This window comes from Silurus meridionalis, chromosome 4 (assembly GCF_014805685.1).
Source record: "Silurus meridionalis isolate SWU-2019-XX chromosome 4, ASM1480568v1, whole genome shotgun sequence".
NCBI classification, from domain to species: domain Eukaryota; kingdom Metazoa; phylum Chordata; class Actinopteri; order Siluriformes; family Siluridae; genus Silurus; species Silurus meridionalis.
The window spans coordinates 25,995,311-26,012,869 of record NC_060887.1 but is presented as its reverse complement, the minus strand read 5'-3'; the positions used below and the strand labels follow the sequence as shown (position 1 = coordinate 26,012,869).

The 17,559-nt window shown below is 39.2% G+C and overlaps 1 protein-coding gene across 1 annotated transcript; it reads right to left on the bottom strand.

Annotated features, from left to right (window-relative positions):
• Positions 1-10,794: 10,794 nt before the first annotated feature.
• gdf6a (growth differentiation factor 6a) lies at positions 10,795-16,904 on the bottom strand. The gene is made up of 2 exons (XM_046846313.1): positions 16,462-16,904; positions 10,795-13,280 (listed from the first exon to the last, which is right to left on the bottom strand). Exons 1-2 carry the CDS (start codon positions 16,805-16,807, stop codon positions 12,385-12,387), a joined length of 1,242 nt encoding a protein of 413 aa, XP_046702269.1. The 5' UTR covers positions 16,808-16,904; the 3' UTR covers positions 10,795-12,384.
• Positions 16,905-17,559: the final 655 nt, after the last annotated feature.

Below are 17,559 nucleotides of genomic sequence, written 5' to 3'. Positions count from 1 at the left end.
TTAATAATATTAAAAATAAACATATAAAATTTTATTTACTAGATACCTATAGTCTGAAAAGAGATTGGCTCATGATCATTTAAGAGATAATAAATTGAAGTCTAAATATAGTTTTAGTTTCAGGCTGTTATTTTCACACACTCCTTTCTCATTGTCAGACACGGGGTTGGCAGCTGAACTTAAACTGGTGTGTGGGAACCCTTTGCTTGTTCCACAGAGTGGGTTTATGGCCACACATACCAATTTCCTCTCTTTGACCACACATTGTTCTCTGCTAATTTTTTTGCCACTGCAGCCAAAGCAGTTGCTTATCAATACTCTTTCAGGTCCCTCATCCATCAGACAGTAAAGGTTTTTTTGACTTTTCTCTACGACAGTTGTTTCCTTGAGGTCAGTCTGGGGCTTGTGGCCCAATCGAAGTTCCTTCTTTTCCTGCTCCTTGGTTGGAGGCCAATGAAAACATTCCTGTTATGTGAAACCCATCTTATGTGAAAGGTATAGAACACAGAATGTGAACTGGATTTTTTTATGGAATAGGGTAATTGAAAATTCTTTGTAAAAACCATCATCATTTGGGTCAGAGAAAGAGTGCTGAACAAACAAATAAAATCTATTCAACAAACCAAAATGGATATGCTGGCAGTGTCCTCTGGGGGTCAGTGGGGATAAAGGCATGGAACTAGAGCTCAGTAGGTCTCTAAACACATAAGACTCTACTGCACACAAACACACACACACACAGACACACACACACACACACACACACATTCCTGAGAGCTGAATCTGGACTACGTCATAAGCAGAAGAAGGCACTTCCACCATCATTCCATCTCATCATCAGGCTCTTTAATCTTTCACTGAGTGACAACCTGCTGTCAACAAGACAATCCACAAGCCAGTGAAGACTTTTTTTTATTTTCAAATAATTACCTACTGTTTTTAAATGACCTAATGTTTTAAATAATTACCTACTGTTTTAGGGTAACCATGTCAGCACTGACCACATCATTAGTAGTATGTAAAGAATGTAGACACCTAGACAACCTACATACTTTATTTCTCTGTCTATTCTTCGTGAGTGTGTGTGTGTGTGTGTGTGTGTGTGTGTGTGTGTGTGTGTGTGTGTGTGTGTGTGTGTTTCAAACAGCTACACAGTTACACAAATACCGATGTCACCTATGTGTGTTAGCGCAGTCTTTAATTGTACAGTGTTCTGAAGCCGAAGCAGCCAGATGTTTCTGATGTTTTCTGAACAAATTCCAGTGGGCCCTCTTCTTGTAACCATCATGTTGTGTTTTAGAGCAAAGGTAAAGTATATCTTTTTAGGATCATGTTATAATACCTAAATCTCACTGAGAGAAAATGGTTTAGAAAAAAAAAGAAAACTGAGTAGATGTAAATCTTGCAGTGGAGTTCCAGGGAAGGAAAGTCTTATGCGGAGGAACAAGAAGCACATGTAGTTCGCAAGCTACCAGGAAATTGGTATAGTCTCGTATGATTTTATAGGGACCTTGGGCATGCCCTTCAGATTAATTAGGATGTGGAGCACGGAGGTATTTTTTACAGGAAACTAAGTATGGAACCCCTGCCGTCAGCCTCAGGGCAAGAACATGAAGGACTGTAAGTAGAGTTTTTTTTGATGGGGAGAAGCATAATGCAGGTCATATGCACACACACTCACACACACACACACACACACACACACACACACACACACACACACACTAACACATTCACAACTGTGGAACGCACAAATTTATAGGGTATGCAAAGCATCTATTTTAATGAAGTGGTCAGTGTTTATACAGGTATATTTCCTAATTTCTAATATATGCAACTTGAAAGTCAAGACTGAGAAAGAAAACACAATTGCCAAACATGACTGACTGATAGTTATTTTTTGCTTTCTTACCTCATGGTTAAGCTCACTGTAGTGTTAACAAGAGCAGTACATGAAATAAAAAGAAACTTATGAATCTAGTAACACTCACGCAAGGCAGCATAAGGCAGTTTGCAAAGTCTGCAAGAAAATATCACCAGCATGCACAGTGTCAGTAAAAAGCAAGGAGAGAGATGTGTTGGTCCTGTCAAGTTCACAAATTCACAGGTAAAATGGGCCAGGGTTTTTAACATGCTCTTTTTTTATTTATGTTTTTTGACTTGGCACACAGGTTTTAGAGCTTGTAGGTTCTTGGAAAAATACCCTCCTGCACTGGAGAAACACCATGTCCAGCAACATGATGGCATTAAACCAAATTGCATATATTATTATTGTTGTCTTATTATTTACTGTATACTGCATACACTACCACTGAACAAAGGTTCCATTTTTACTGAATGTATACATTGACCTGTGTAGGATCATTTGTCCACCCATTAAAATACACTGCAAAAAAAAACAAATGTTCACACATAATTCTGTCTGCAAACAGTGTAAACATATTGCACCATTATGACCAAGAGTACAGGCATGTCACCGGCTGCAAGACATAAACACTCGAGCCATTTTAAGTGGCCAGGACACAGTAAGAGGATAGTGTTGCTGCTGTGAATGCACACTCATAAAATCGACATGTCTCTAAATCCACACTTTTATTGGCATGATCCTGTGCTTTTAAAAGCCTTTGTTTGTCTGTTTTATGATTGTTATTTTAAAAGTTTTAAAAGTAAGCACGCCATTCTCCAAAGGTTTTTTTGTACACACATAGAACTTCATAAAAATTAAGCTTTATATACCTGGTGAGTATAGAGCTAATAAAATAAATAAATAAATAAAAATAAGTTTTGGTTAAAGAACAATAGCAATCCTGTTGGATCCCCATTTGGACCATCAAACCACAATACCACAATACTAGGCTGTTCTTTATAATTAGTCAAGAAATCATAATGTCTGATAAATACTTAAATACGGTGTAAAAATTAATGGAGAAAGTTATAGCTCCAAAATATTCTACCCTTGACTGTATTCAAGGAAGAAGGCAAATATTTTATTTGATTAAATTAAATCTACAGCAGATGATAAATTATACAATTTCAGTAGCACTCAAAAAAAGAAACACTTATAGTACCTTATATAGGTACACTTTATTCAAGAATTAGCTCAATGAACTGTCTGTTGTATATATATATGGGTTCTATGGGTAGCCTGGCAGTGACTGGCACTTTGGCAAGTCATACACACCAGCTGCCTGTTGATGGAGCCAGAGGGAATTCATGTTTCACCTGTCTAGCTGGCATCCTTTAGCAGTCTAGGCAAAAATGAGCACATTACAATCTCGATTCTAGACCAAACATTTGGACGTTATATATCGAATAATACAGACTTGGTGTAGTCTATTATATAATGTATGCCCATAGTCCATAGTCTCCCATAATTATATTCAGGACAATTGTACAGCACACATGACTTTGGTGTTCCCTTTTTGGGTTTCTTTAATTATTTTTCTCACACTCTCTGCTTCACGAGCATCCTTCTCACCCTCCCCACTGCCACCCCGTTAATGAGATATGCCTGTCAGGGGGCATCCTGCTGGTTAGGCCCAGCGTATTGCCTTGGAGCAAGATGAGGAGGAGTAGCCATCCCTGATCAGCCTGGTTGGAACTCTGGAATGCCCCCTCCTCATACCAAACCCACCAGGAGCCCTGAAGCCTGCGCCATAATCCCAGGGCCTGTGGGAACTCTCGCCAAGTCACTTCAATGAGTCAGAGCAAGAAAAGTTCAACCTCTCCAACATCCATCCTTTCCAACCTCATTATGATCAGTCTCTCTTCATGTAGGAAATCCCTCCTCCCAGACCTGCCTCTGTCCCACACATCAAGGAAAAAAATGCTCAGGAATCTTAGAAGCTATTAGATCCAAACCTTTTGTAGAAGTAGGTATCAAGCTTTTATAAGAAAGATAAGGAAACTCCAGTCTCCGCCTTATCACCTGATCACCTCTATGTTTGATTTGTGTGTGATCAGATTTTCTTATATCTTTAAAATGTCATGTTCAATAAAGTAGAGAGCCCTCCAGTGCAAGCTCAGGCTGAGTCTAAGTAGCAGGCTGTTGCACCACAATAGACATTTCTAAAGACTTCTTTAACAATACACATGGGCATTTAAACATCCCAATGTTACAAAACATTACCCATTAATATAGGCTCGTTTAAGGCTTTTAATAAGAATAGTGAAAAGATTCACTGCTGTTCTGGTATTTTAATGATTTTATTTATCTTTTACTTCTTTGTTTGTATTGGTTTGTTTTAATTTTTTCTACTTTATTTAATCAGTTGAGCTTAAATGTTTTTCCCCCTCAAGAGCCTTTTATTAGCCTCTGCTGTTCTGTAAGGACACAGTATACTCCACAGATCTCCGCGACTGAATGTCCATTTTGTTAAATACAAGACATGAAAATGGATGCTCATGTACCCCTAAGAAATCAAAACATTGATTTAATATTAAATATAATTGATCAGTAGGCATCAAATGTGTGCAGCTATGGAATTATATCTTAATTGATATTATAACTGAAGCAATTACTATATAGATATAGAAATACAAATATGCATATATACAAAAATATATATATATATATATATATATATATATATATATATATATATATATATATATATATATATATATATATATATATATATATATATATATATATATATATATATATATATATATATATATATATATATATATATATATATATATATATATATATATATATATATATACGTATATAGTCTTCACTTTTTAAACAACCATAAATGGCTGCTTTTCGTTTAGTTAAAAACAATATGAAAGCCTTTTCCATGTTCTTCTCAAATTATTCAAGTGACTTCTGTCTACATACATATTTAGGCACATTATTATTTGGCGTTGTTGCTTAGTCAAACCTGAACTTATATATGTAGACATATGTAGACGTGCAATTTACAATGTATGTAAATTAAACCTTTCCTTGCAATTCTAAAAGGTGCATTATAAGCTGTATGATTTCACTGGGACTTGCATTCCAATCATCTTTTCTAATGTAGACAAAGAACTCATTTGCAAAGGCAGGCTGGTTATGGAGTACATTGCCTATCCTCCTTCTGCTGCCCTGTCTCCTGTTGTCCACAGACCCCAGCCTGTCCTCGTCTGTTTATCATGGAATCTTGTAAATAGAATCAAACATGAAAGGAAGAGTGCTCATGAGAGCCCTTTAGGATTGGGTGGAAATGTGACAGTTCTGGAAACATTTAGCCTGTCATAGTTCCCTGCACTCTTCAAAGAGGAGCTGAAGGAATGAATTAATGTTGCTTCTGTACTAAACATCCTTCCCTTCCCTGACTCCCCCACCACACACACACACACACACACACACACACACAAACTCCTCTTAGGTCATGTTGCAGATTATGATCAATAAAATCATATGCATGTGTGTGAGTACATTCATGTGTGTGTTGTCTAAATGGAAGTGGGTACATATACACACCAACAGTCTCATTTATAGTTATAGACTTTACTGAGTTACTTTAGTGCGTGGCATAGCGAGGTGTACAATTGTTTGCCATTGGCCAGTAAGAGAAAATATTTGTGTGGTCTCTTTCTTTCAGATGCATTTCCAGACACTATCCCTCTTTCTAGTGACCTGGGAACTGATGTTCAGTGAGCCACAGGATCAACTAGAATGTGCATCTTCCACTATGCTTTAATGAACCTAAAGGTCAAGAGGGGTAATTTACAGCTAAACATTGGGATGGACCCACACACACACACACACACACACACACACACACACACACACACACTCACGCACACACACCCACATTCACCTACAAACGCACCCCTTAATAGACATGGACACTTACCCACAAACCTTCTCACAAAGAGAGGAATGCTGTTTGCTCACTTCATTCATCCATGTAAAAGCACTATCGGAGCAGCAGAGCAGACAGTCCCTCTGTTCCACAGCATGTCCAGCCATCACCACACACACACACAGACACACAGACACACACACACACACACACACACACACACACACACACACACACCTAACCATCACAAAGAGCGATGGCACTTTCCTTTTCACAATGCACACCCCTAAAAACTCTCTAGCACCATACACACATTACACACACACACCTCACTTGCCACCTTTGTATCACATGAAAGGCATATGGTTACTGCCATTTGATTCCATAGCTGAAAGTGCTTTTCACTTAACAGCAGTTCAGAAAGAGGTCATACTTCTGCAAACAGAAATATTGGACCAGAGGAGCTTAGTGTCTGGTGCGTAACGTGATGTGAGAGACAGGAAAACAAGAGAAAAGCAAAGATCAGATAAAGTACTAAATATCTGCCCAAACAGATACAAGAATGCATCACAACTGAAGAACCAAAGGATAAACTGATTAAACTTGCCACAGTGCATCATTTAAAGGATTAAATAAAAGTATTCGGGATAAATGTCAACAATGTAGTAATGTACACAATCATTCCAGAGTCCTGCTTCAGTTTAAATTACTTTAACCATGCACAAATCAACTCAAACACATTTTTGACCACTTTGAAGAAAATATCAGAACTGTCTGCCCCGTTTTTATTGGAAACACAAGGAGCATGTGTTCAGGTCACAAAGCCCTGGTCGAACAGAGCTATCTAGTCTTGCCAGGCCCCATTGTGTGTGTGTGGTAAATGATTAATGTCAACTGTTCCTCCTCTGACCTTGCTGGTTAAATGACTCATACCTGACAACTCACAATGATTAGCTTTTAGAAAGAACTGTTATCTGTTATCAACCCAGGGACACTCTTAGCACACACTAGCATGCTGGGTATGCAAATTAGCTAAGGAGCAATCCACTATGTAACTTGAACCTAATTGCAATGCTTATTTTCAATAATCAATGTCAGAATAAATGTACAAACAAACATACAAATAAATAAAAAGGCCATTCTTACTATTACAAGATGGATACAAAAAATGGGGAACATTGTGATGGTTCTCCAAAAGGTAAAAGTGTCAAATTTACATTTCAAGCTAATGGTTTTCTCAAAACATCGAGTCTAAAGTTTTTATTACTGGATAAGAAACATTCTGTATCTGTTAAGGAAAAAAGCTATGAATATACCTGAAGAAAGATTTTCAATGGACACACCAGCAAAATAAATCTGAATTCTCTGTTATGTTCTTGATGCTATTTAAAAGTGTATTGATCGTAAATACTTCATATTTAATAAGTAAGAAGAGTGTATGCACTTAGATTATGCCAAAGAGATCTCCAATTATAAAGCAACAGCGGCATATCTAGTATGCAGCCCCATCCATGCTAGCACAGGGCATCATCTATAGTAGTTTTTTTAGCATTAATATATTTAGTCAGACGCAAGCAACTCTAACATCTGTTATTACCAGATATTATTATGTTTCAGAATACCATTAGAAATTTTTGGAAAAAAAAGTTATAATGATGAGCAGTGCAGTACTCACTACTTTCCTCAAAAATACATGCAATATGACTAGCTCCCAGACAGAAGCCTACAAAAACACATCCAGTTAAACTCATGTGTTTGTTGTTTGTATGTTAGCGTGTGGGGGAAGGGCGTGAATGCGTGTGGAAATGCTTTCTTGAATGGAATCATTGAGTTACACCATAAATCTGTCCCTCATCAGGAAGACAAAATGAAAAGCCACCCCCAGCCCCCGTCATAAAACATCTGCAACAGCTCCATCCGCCACTAAGGCGTAATGGGGTAATTACGGTGAGGAGGGCTGGGACTGCGCCAAAGCCCACATGCCCCTCTTTTGTACATCTCCCAGTATATGTACCATTGCTACCCAGCACCGCATTACTGCAGAGTTGTAAAACTGCAAACATAGTCAGTCGCACTCTGGAAAACCCGACCCAACTCTTCATGAAAACAATGTCACCTCACACAAACATGAACCTTTGCCCTGGGAGCAGCCTCCAACTTAATGCCAGGCCAGTTCATCTGATCTGAGAGTGCATAATTAATGTCTGATCTTTATTAGGAGGCCATAGCCTCAGCTCGGCATTCTCCACACCTTGTAATCAAGCATAATTGAGGTTAATCGTATTGCGCTCAGCTGAAACGCAAGACAGGTAAGCTGCAGTGCTTCATGACTAATGGATGGTGCAAGCTTATAGGGCTGTGACCTTTTGAGACACCCCAGGCACCATTTTTAAGTGAAAGCTGTGCCTTTACAGAGCCCTATAGGTGTCTGTCAAGACAAGCCACCAATCAACACCTGCGATCAGGACCTCAGCCCACCCCACTCCTGTGCTCTTGGAGGGTCTGTTTCTCACTAGCTCCCAGCTTCAGCCCCGTGTTTGTTTTTCTCAGTGGATTATTTTACAAGACAACTTCAAATGTACCATTGTTCCTTCTGGCACAAGCTTGTTTTTGAAATATAGCAGTCCTGGAGGTGCCCGTCATACTCTCTAAGGGGAAGAAAACGCAGAAAGATGGTGAAGTTGTATTGAAAGTGACTGTTCAGTTGGAGGACCAGATGGAGAGGTCATGTCCCTGCCCTGTCCCTAAACAGCACCATTGTCCGAGCCACTGTGCAAATTTACCCCTCTCTTAGCACACACTTTAACTTACCCTCAGACAAGACACCACTTAACAACAGTAACGAATCTCAAGCCATTGTTCTTAAGTGCTAAACTGAACGCTGCTTCCAGAAAACAAATTTGACCAACCCTTAAGAAGATGTCCAGATAAACAAACTATCTCACTGGACAGGTGTGAGGCATAGCCAATGCATTCGCATTTTAAACAGGTACTTAGTCTTTATCACAACAATCCCTAGTAATTATTTTTCTTTTCTCTGACATCAGCAAAAAAGTCTGAATCTTTCCATCCAAGCTTATTCAGATTTAAAGGCCATGATAGTGATAACGAGGTAAAAGAAACTGCTTGTGCTTTCAAAAAGGCCTCCAGAGTGCACGGAGTAATATGATTAACAGGTAAACTAAAGCCCAGCAGATTTATCCTTTCAATAAAGCCTAGGCTAGCTTGGGGCAATAGCCAGGAGCCTCCTGCTTGCTTCTGTGGAGAAAGGAGAAGGCCGGCAGATGCCCCATTAGATGAATATCCCGTTTGTCTTTTGTTATCCTTGCACCGCTCCATCCTGTGTTTTTCTCTAATGAGCAGCTGCCAAGTGCATTTCCGTGAACATCACTATCCTTGCTGGAACAGAAGGTTCATGTAAAAATAAACTGTGTACATATGTGTTAAAATTTCTTAAATATTTTAAAGACCTAACCCTCCAAGCCTGATTGTAATTATAAAAAGTTTTACTTATGACTTGTGCTTCGGCTTCACAGAGTTCAAACCGTCATCTGGCCTGATAGCCTACCACACAGATGGGTTATGTCAAAAACATTCTTTGAATCTGAACTGGAAATGATCTGTCCCTCTGCCAGGCATCTGGTTGTAACTTTTCAAGACACAACATTTAAATAAACAGCAATGTCTTTAGACATTCCCGGCCAGAGGGAGACTAGGGATGTGCCATCTCCTCATAAATGCACAGAACTCCAGAATGCACTAAGAAACTGAAAATGATAAACTTCGCTGTCTATTTTCCTAAACACTCTTGAGATATCCAGCATTCCTGTCTCAGTGCACTCTTCAGCAAACACAGACACTATTCATTATTTCTTAATCAAATCTGGAGTAAAGACAATGAAATTCCGGTATACAGTGTTTTCTGTTCTGGAAATAGAAATGTAAACACGAGTTTTGCGAGAAAACATATGCGTGTTTAAATTGAGATTTTGGGACAATCCTTCTCAGCTTGTCTGATAAAACCACTTTATACATCAGAACAAAATATTTTTTAAACAATATATATAAAATACGATTTGAAGCTTGAATGAATCAATATCTAGGTCTTAATTTTTTATAGCATTTCTGAACTGAGTACTAATTAGTTATTTATTCTGGCATGTGTAGATTTACTGGTGATGAGTTTTGGCATGAACCCATTTACCACTCATGATGCCTTTACCATCCTTATTATAATGGGGTATTTCCGTCACAACTGTCAGTTTCCGAGGATATTGTAAAACCTTCATTTAGCAGGTTTTTTCTTGAATCACCAAACATGTGTAAGGTGACATGATACTGTACTGGTGTGTGGACAACATATGCCATTTCAAAGCAATTTCTAATTGCTTCCAGGCCAAGGCCAGTCACCTATATGGAAGCAATCCCTGCTTTTAAATCTTTTCATCTGAAGATTGGGAAACATTACAGTGTTAAGAAAACTTGACCTGTGGATGGTTAATTCATTGAAAAACAGCCTGTTGATCGTACATGCTGCCTCATAGTGCTGACAGCTGCTGGATTTCTCTCACATGGCCATATGCTGTGAGGTCACTGCACAAGGTGCAGAATGGTTTACAACAAAAAAAAGATTTAATTATCTGAACTGCCTGGATTGACTACTGGATGTTGTAATGACAATTCAGTAGATAACATGTTGCCCATAAAATTAAATTTTATATTAAAAAAATAATTTATAAATAAAACAAATAACAAAGTGGAGAGAAAATTGTATATAAATGTGTATAAAATCACTGTATATCAGGTATAATGTCACAAAATGTAGTATTCAAAATAACAGATCATGTAATATTTGTGTATATTGAACACTTTTATATGTAAAAAGAATAGAAGACAGTGTACACAATATACGGTGATCATAGATATGTACTATTCAGAAATAAAGGTAAAAAGTATTCACTTTTTGTGTTTTGATGAGCCACTAGTGACACAAAGATAACTTCTTTTCCGTTTTATTAGTACAGTAATAGTGTAGTAATCTCCATTGATATATTGTATATAGAACTGAAAAAGAAAATCTCTTACACTCTAACTGAATGCACCTCAAAACTTCAACTCTATGTCATAATGAGGTAGACATCGATATTGGTATTTCCACCCTCAGCAAGTACTGAATACAATTTTAAATTATTAATTTGTATCACTGTAAGAAATACGAGATTATCATGAAACTGTACATCACAAATAATAAAAAATAATTATAGAATAGAAATTATAACGATTTGAGTGCATTTTTAAAAAATGTACATTTACAAAAACAGAAAGCGTGGCTGGTCATTTCTCCACTCCTTGCCCCCTTTTCTTTTTTTTTTTAACTGTACACATATTTACAGCTCAAAATAAGGAAGAACAGTGCATTCGAAGCTAATGTGCATTTAAATAAAATCTTGCTCGAGTCTCTTTTCCCTCAGCAGTGGGTCAGGCGCGGGGAAAAGGCTCCGGACAGTCCGCTTCTGTCAAGTGCATTTCGGGAATACGCGAGCGCTGGGATCCTTTCTAATTTCTTTCATTTTTTTATTTCTTTCTCTGAGATGTCTTTTTGCAGGTCCACCCTTTTGCTGTCTCCTGTGTCCAACATGAGATTGTTTTGTGGACTTTATAGCAGGTAACCCCATTCGGTAAAATGTCCAGGCACTTCGAATTTGTTTTACCTAAATTTGCCCAAGTGGATTTTTTTTTTTAATTTTTTTGTAAAAAAAAAAAAAAAAAAAGTTGTCTTAGCTCATGCATGGTCTTTTACATTAACTCTCCATCTCTCTCTCTCTCTCTCTCTCTCTCTCTCTCTTTCTCTCTTTCTCACTCTCTCTCTCTCTCTTCCTCTCTTTCCCAAAGAAGTTGAGTACATGGCGATTTCAGGTTTAATATTTGGCAAATTTACACTCAGCACCGGATCTAATCAGGTCAAGTCGGTGTAATAATAACGCATGCGCACACCGTGTTCGAAAGCAGGACGCGTTCGAAAAACGACCACGTGACGCGCACCGGACCGCAGTGAAGCACAGTGAGCTCAGACACACCGTTTTACTGGCTGCGTTTGAACAGGTGCCCAACACCCCATTCCTTTCAGTCCGCATAGATAATGGTGTAACAAAATCCCCAGTGAATCCTGTCCAGACGGTTATGCACAAAACCTGGCTTTTGTTACCTTAGGCTACTTGCCGGAGACACGAGAAAATCCTAGTTTAAGCTTTTTTTTAACGCGTTTCGATAAGTGGCTGATGGAAACTGCTTAGGCACTGTGCAAGCACGAGTATGTTGATCTAATGTAAATAGGGATGCGTCTCATTATTTAAAATAAATCCTTGCAGAAAAAAGGGGTCGGTGCCATAGTGATGATAGTTTGGAGTTCACGTAAAAAAATAAGATAAGCATGATCAGACTACAGGTTATGGCAAGAAATGACAGTGAACGCCTTTATATTTTTGTTGTTGTTTGCAAGAGCCTTTAACTCTATGCTGGACACGGATTCGAGTTCGGATGGCCTCGACTTCAAGTGTGTTTAAGCGTAAATTCCCGTCGTGCATCGCTACCTGCAGCCGCACTGCTCCACCACCATGTCCTCGTACTGTTTATAAACGACGTTATTGCCGGAGTCTATGTACAGTATGCTGATGGGGCTTAGTTTGGTGGGCACGCAGCAGCTGGGCGGCGTGCTGTTCGGGTCCATAGAGTTCATGAGGGTTTGGATGATGGCGTGGTTTGTAGGCTCCAGGTGCGACCTAAGCGGGAAGTCGCACATGCCCTCACAGTGGTACGCTTCGTAGTCCAGGGGCGCGATTATCCAGTCGTCCCAGCCGAGCTCCTTGAAGTTCACGTGTAGCGCCTTGCGGCTACACCTCGACTTCGACTTCTTGCCGTGTCTCTTGCCGTGGCGGCTGCTCAGCGCGGTTCTCCGCCTCCGACGCGCTTTAAATTGCATCCCGGTGTCCTGCTCGGAGCCGCGAGATCCTCGAGCCGACTTGATTTTTCCACGCATCTCGTTGAAAAGGTTCTCTCTCTTTCGGGAGCGCGCATACACCACCAGGATGGCCTTCTCACGCTGCGCACGGCCGCCCCTGTCAAAGCCTAGTGACCTCAAGTCCTTTTCAGCATCGGACTGACTCACTGTGACCTTGAGCTCCACACACAGCTGACTCGAGTGAGTTGGAGACAGTCTGCTTTTAAACATATCCCACACGTCCAAAACCTCCCAGGCCGGGTTTCGTGCGTCGCGCAGTCCCACGGAGACGCTGGAGCCCAGAGACCTGTCCGAAGCGCAGGACACCAGCTCTATGTTGTAGAGACCTGACGGAGAGGACATCGCGTCCTCTGGGGGTTTACGGAGGATCCTTAGTTCTGCTCCCACCAGCTCCTCTTTGTCCGAGAGAGTGGAGACATCAAACACATATTTCTGTTTTCGCAAAGGGGAATGCGAGAGTTCGTCTGCAAGATAGAAAAAAAATAAGAAGAAATTGAAGTCAGCTTTTGAAAAAAGAATAAAAAAAAAGAACACGTTTTGTTAATAAAAAAAACAAACTCAAAACGATATATTATTATATATTGTTATTGTTATTGTTATTAATATCACTACTTCTACTATTGTTATTATTATTATTATTATTATTATTATTATTATTATTATCTTGACTGTGGGTCGCCTTGTTATATATTCTGTTATATTATGTTATAGCTGTTTTTCATTAAAATCACTAATGTGTGTGTCAAGTTAAATCTGCTGAAAACAGTTTATCAGCTGATTATTATAGGCGTAAATAACAAAATAATAAAAATAAAACATTTATGCACCTTTACAAATAAACATGGACCGATATTTACTGCCAAATTCTACCGGTTTCGTTTTGTATATTGTGATGCTTAAAAGGGAGCTGTACCATTTCGACCATCTGGTAAAAAAAAAAAAAAAAAAAAAAAAACGAAATGTGTGCAGATTAACTAAGAAATGAATCCAAAATGTCACATTGACCTGTTATGCTTTAACTGGAGACATTTCTTGAATGCGCTGATGGAGAGACTGCGCAAAGCTGCAAGAAAAATGGCCCAGTGGAGTCGGGATTGTAGCCGAACAACACACACACACTTCATGCTCTCTCTCTCTCTCTCTCTCTCTCTCTCTCTCTCTCTCTCTCTCTCTCTCCGGAGGTCTGTCGGAGGCCTAGTCGCACATAACCACGTCGAGCAATGGCATGAAATTCGTGTGATCGTTTTGACGAAAGAAAGATCAGTTCAGACTAACCTGGGAAATCTTAACAACGCGCAAAAAACAATATAACCACATTCCATACTGATGTACAGCTCAACCAGACCCATTGCGTTTAATCACAATACATTATAATTCATGTTTTTGGTCAAATGATAAAAAACACTATGCGTGCTCAAGTTTGTTCTTAATGTAAATAAAAGAAACTCCTGCTTTTTTCCCCATCCATTCTCCCCGTCTATGTGCGCGCGCGCGTGTGTCTTTCTGCACAAGTTGCATCATTAAAGCAGAAGAAAACGGTATGTTTATCTCTGTTGCTATGCGCGTATGGCTTGCATTAACTTTTAAGACTTGAAATAAATCGAATACAAAGTCAACAAATAATTAACAGTTCTGCACCCCCAGTCCCCCCCTTACAGACTTCAATGCTTATATTTCATGCTCTCTGCCAACGATAACATTTTCGGTGCAAAAATGCGTTGCTTGATTATTCTGACTGTAAAAGTTATTGCACTCGTGTTTGCAGAGTTGCACAGGCAATACACGCCTTGAACTGGGAACTGAGGACCGCCAGAACAGCTTTTAGAAGATTTTAAAAAACTGATAACCGAGCTTTAGACAAACAATTCCTCTACTGTCCAACTTACATCCGTGCGCATTTTTGTCCAGATATAATTTGGAGAGAGAGAGAAAGAGAATGAGCGAGCGAACGAGAGAGAGAGAGCGAGAGAGAGAGAGAGAGAGAGAGAGAGAGAGAGAGAGAGAGAGCATCTGCGTTTTAATGAGTTACTTCAAGTGCCAAAAGTAATTTTCATACATTTCATCCGATTGTTTTTGTTCTTGCAACTATAACGATGTAAACTATCTGGGAAATATCTGTTTTGTTCTGTTTTTAAATCGATGTCGTTTTATATATATATATATATATATATATATATATATATATATATATATATATATATATATATATATATAAAATTGTGTTCCTTGTAATATTTAAACGCTCCCCTGTGTGAAAATAATTGGTCACACCAAGTACTGAATAAGGTGCACCGAGCACAGCATAGTTTAATTTATTCCTGTGCCATCTAAAACAATTTATTCTGCTTTTTTTTAAACTTTCCCATTTGTAGACACTACATTTTAACTTCCCCATTTGTATGCATTACACAGTCCACTAGTATCTCACTGAATGAAGTATGTTTTAATATGCAACAGAAACCTTGTCAAAATATGTATTTATGGCGTCTGTCTTGTGTCCGAAAAGAAAGGCATGCAGTGGTCACATCACCACGCTTTAAAAACCTTTTCTGTAGTTGTCTGAAAATAGCTAACATGCAAGCAGAAGGTATAAACTGGACCAAAAAAAGCTTTCATTGAATTTCAAATCAAAATTACAGAACAATATGTGTTTAGAATGGGATTTAACTTAAAATAATATTAAATAACGTGTGTCAGCCTATAATAATTAATCAGCCTAACTACTATTTTGCACAGTAGCGATAACTGCTTTAACAAATCCATTGCCATGAATAAATATTTCTAGAAAATAGGACAATTGATCTCATTTAATTAGGACATTCATATACGTGTGTAGAAGTGCTGCTTTCTAGTGTACTTTACGCAATTTTAATTAATTGAACATATAGATAAACGGAAATAAAGTATATTTTCACTGGATAGTTTTGCAGTCCTCCTGAAAAGCTGTTAAAAAGAAAACGTATTATGTTTATACAAGTTCATTTTCGTTAATTGAGGTTATAATAAAGACCTACAGTCCATCTGAGCACTGATAATCCAACACTGGATTTTGCAGTTACTCTCCAGTGTAATGCGAAATTAGATGAAAACAGGGGTTTTGATCGCTTGCACGCTAAAATGTAAGAGGAATGATTTATTGCCTTAATTTAGAAAAACGTCCCAAGTAGGACTTTATTGGCGTGGTATTTTGGCGTCAAAGTAAACCCGGTTTAAATAGAACTATACGCCCCAAAAATATGAGGCGGAGTTACAATTAGGTCTAAATTGTTCCCTAAAGTAAAAAGTTCATGCTAGTGATAAAAATTTGTTAAAATGAAATTAAAGGTTTATAAACTTGATCACATTTTATTTAACGTTCATTGGCATGTTTGTGTTTTTAGTCGTTTATTTTCCAGTCTTCCTGGGTTTTTTTTTGTTGTTGTTGTTTGTTTGTTTTTTGGGGGTTTCTTTTTTTTTTTGACAAAACGTCAGTCCAGTCTTGCAACTATGAAAAAGACATCCAAATTGAAGCAAAATGTTGTGCGCAAAAGGACGAAACTCTTTAACCTGGAAATGCGCAAAAGAAGCGCCTTCTCCCATTAGAGCGCAATCAGAATGTTGAACGCACCAGAGTTCCGTGTGAATGCATAAAATAATTAGACAAACCTTTTCCCCTGTCTACAAAACTCGTAATGGTATTTGCAGACTTGGACGAGCGGAAAAAGCTCGCGTTAAGCCCCAGCTTTTCAGCGGCAGAGTAAGTCCTGTATATGGAGAGCATGTAATCGTGTGGCACAACCGAGTTCTTAAAATCATCTCGTCCACTTAGACCGGGAGAGGACGCAAAAACATCTTTAAGAAATTTGGGTGACCTTTGTCCATCATGTGGGCTTCTAGACCCCCTGTTCCTTTTCGGCCCCGACGAAGGCACGATCGCGGCTGAACGGGTGCACGGTAAACTCCACAGGAAAACCAAGAGCACGTACAGCGCTAGGTTTCGAAAGGCGTCCATAGCGGCGGCGTCCCAAATGTGCGCCGAAGCCTTCTCCACAGTGAAGCCGGCGTTTGGTGCGCGTTAACTCGCAGGCGGTGTGTGCTCAAGAACAGCAAGTGACGCGCGCTCGCTTTGCGCTCTGCCTACGCACCGACGAAGAGGTCGCCGGAGCCGCTGGGACACGCCCACCCGCCGCGCGTCCACACAATTATCGGAGAAGCCTCTGCCCACTTCTGTCCATCTCCACACTGGGACTGGGAGAGAAACGCGCACGAAGGAGGGGGAGCCGCAAAGCCTCGGGGCGACGTTGGGCCGAAATTACGAGCGGACTAACATAACTGACAGGGGTTAACATGTCGACACAAAACATTCACAGATCTGTTGCACCGGCTACAGCTCAGCTTAAAGACGCTGCCATGCATAAAGCTTTATGCAAATCTTTGTGCGCGTGTTACTTCAAACTGCAAACAACCCATTTCTGGTCTTTAAAAAAATAATAATAGTAATCGCAACCTGCAATTTTGTTGTCATTAATAATCCTCAAATTGCTATACTGCGTCTATATGTGTCTGTGTCTATATGTGTCTGTGTCTATAGGTGTCTGTGTCTATAGGTGTCTGTGTCTATAGGTGTCCAGCCTAAGCTTTTAACATATAAAATGATAAATAGTCTATTAGCAATACACCTCACATTGATGCCACACTGTGTATGGGCAGCTGAACAGTTTCCCTGAAAAGCCATTTACACTGTTGCGTTTTCTGGAGCTGTAC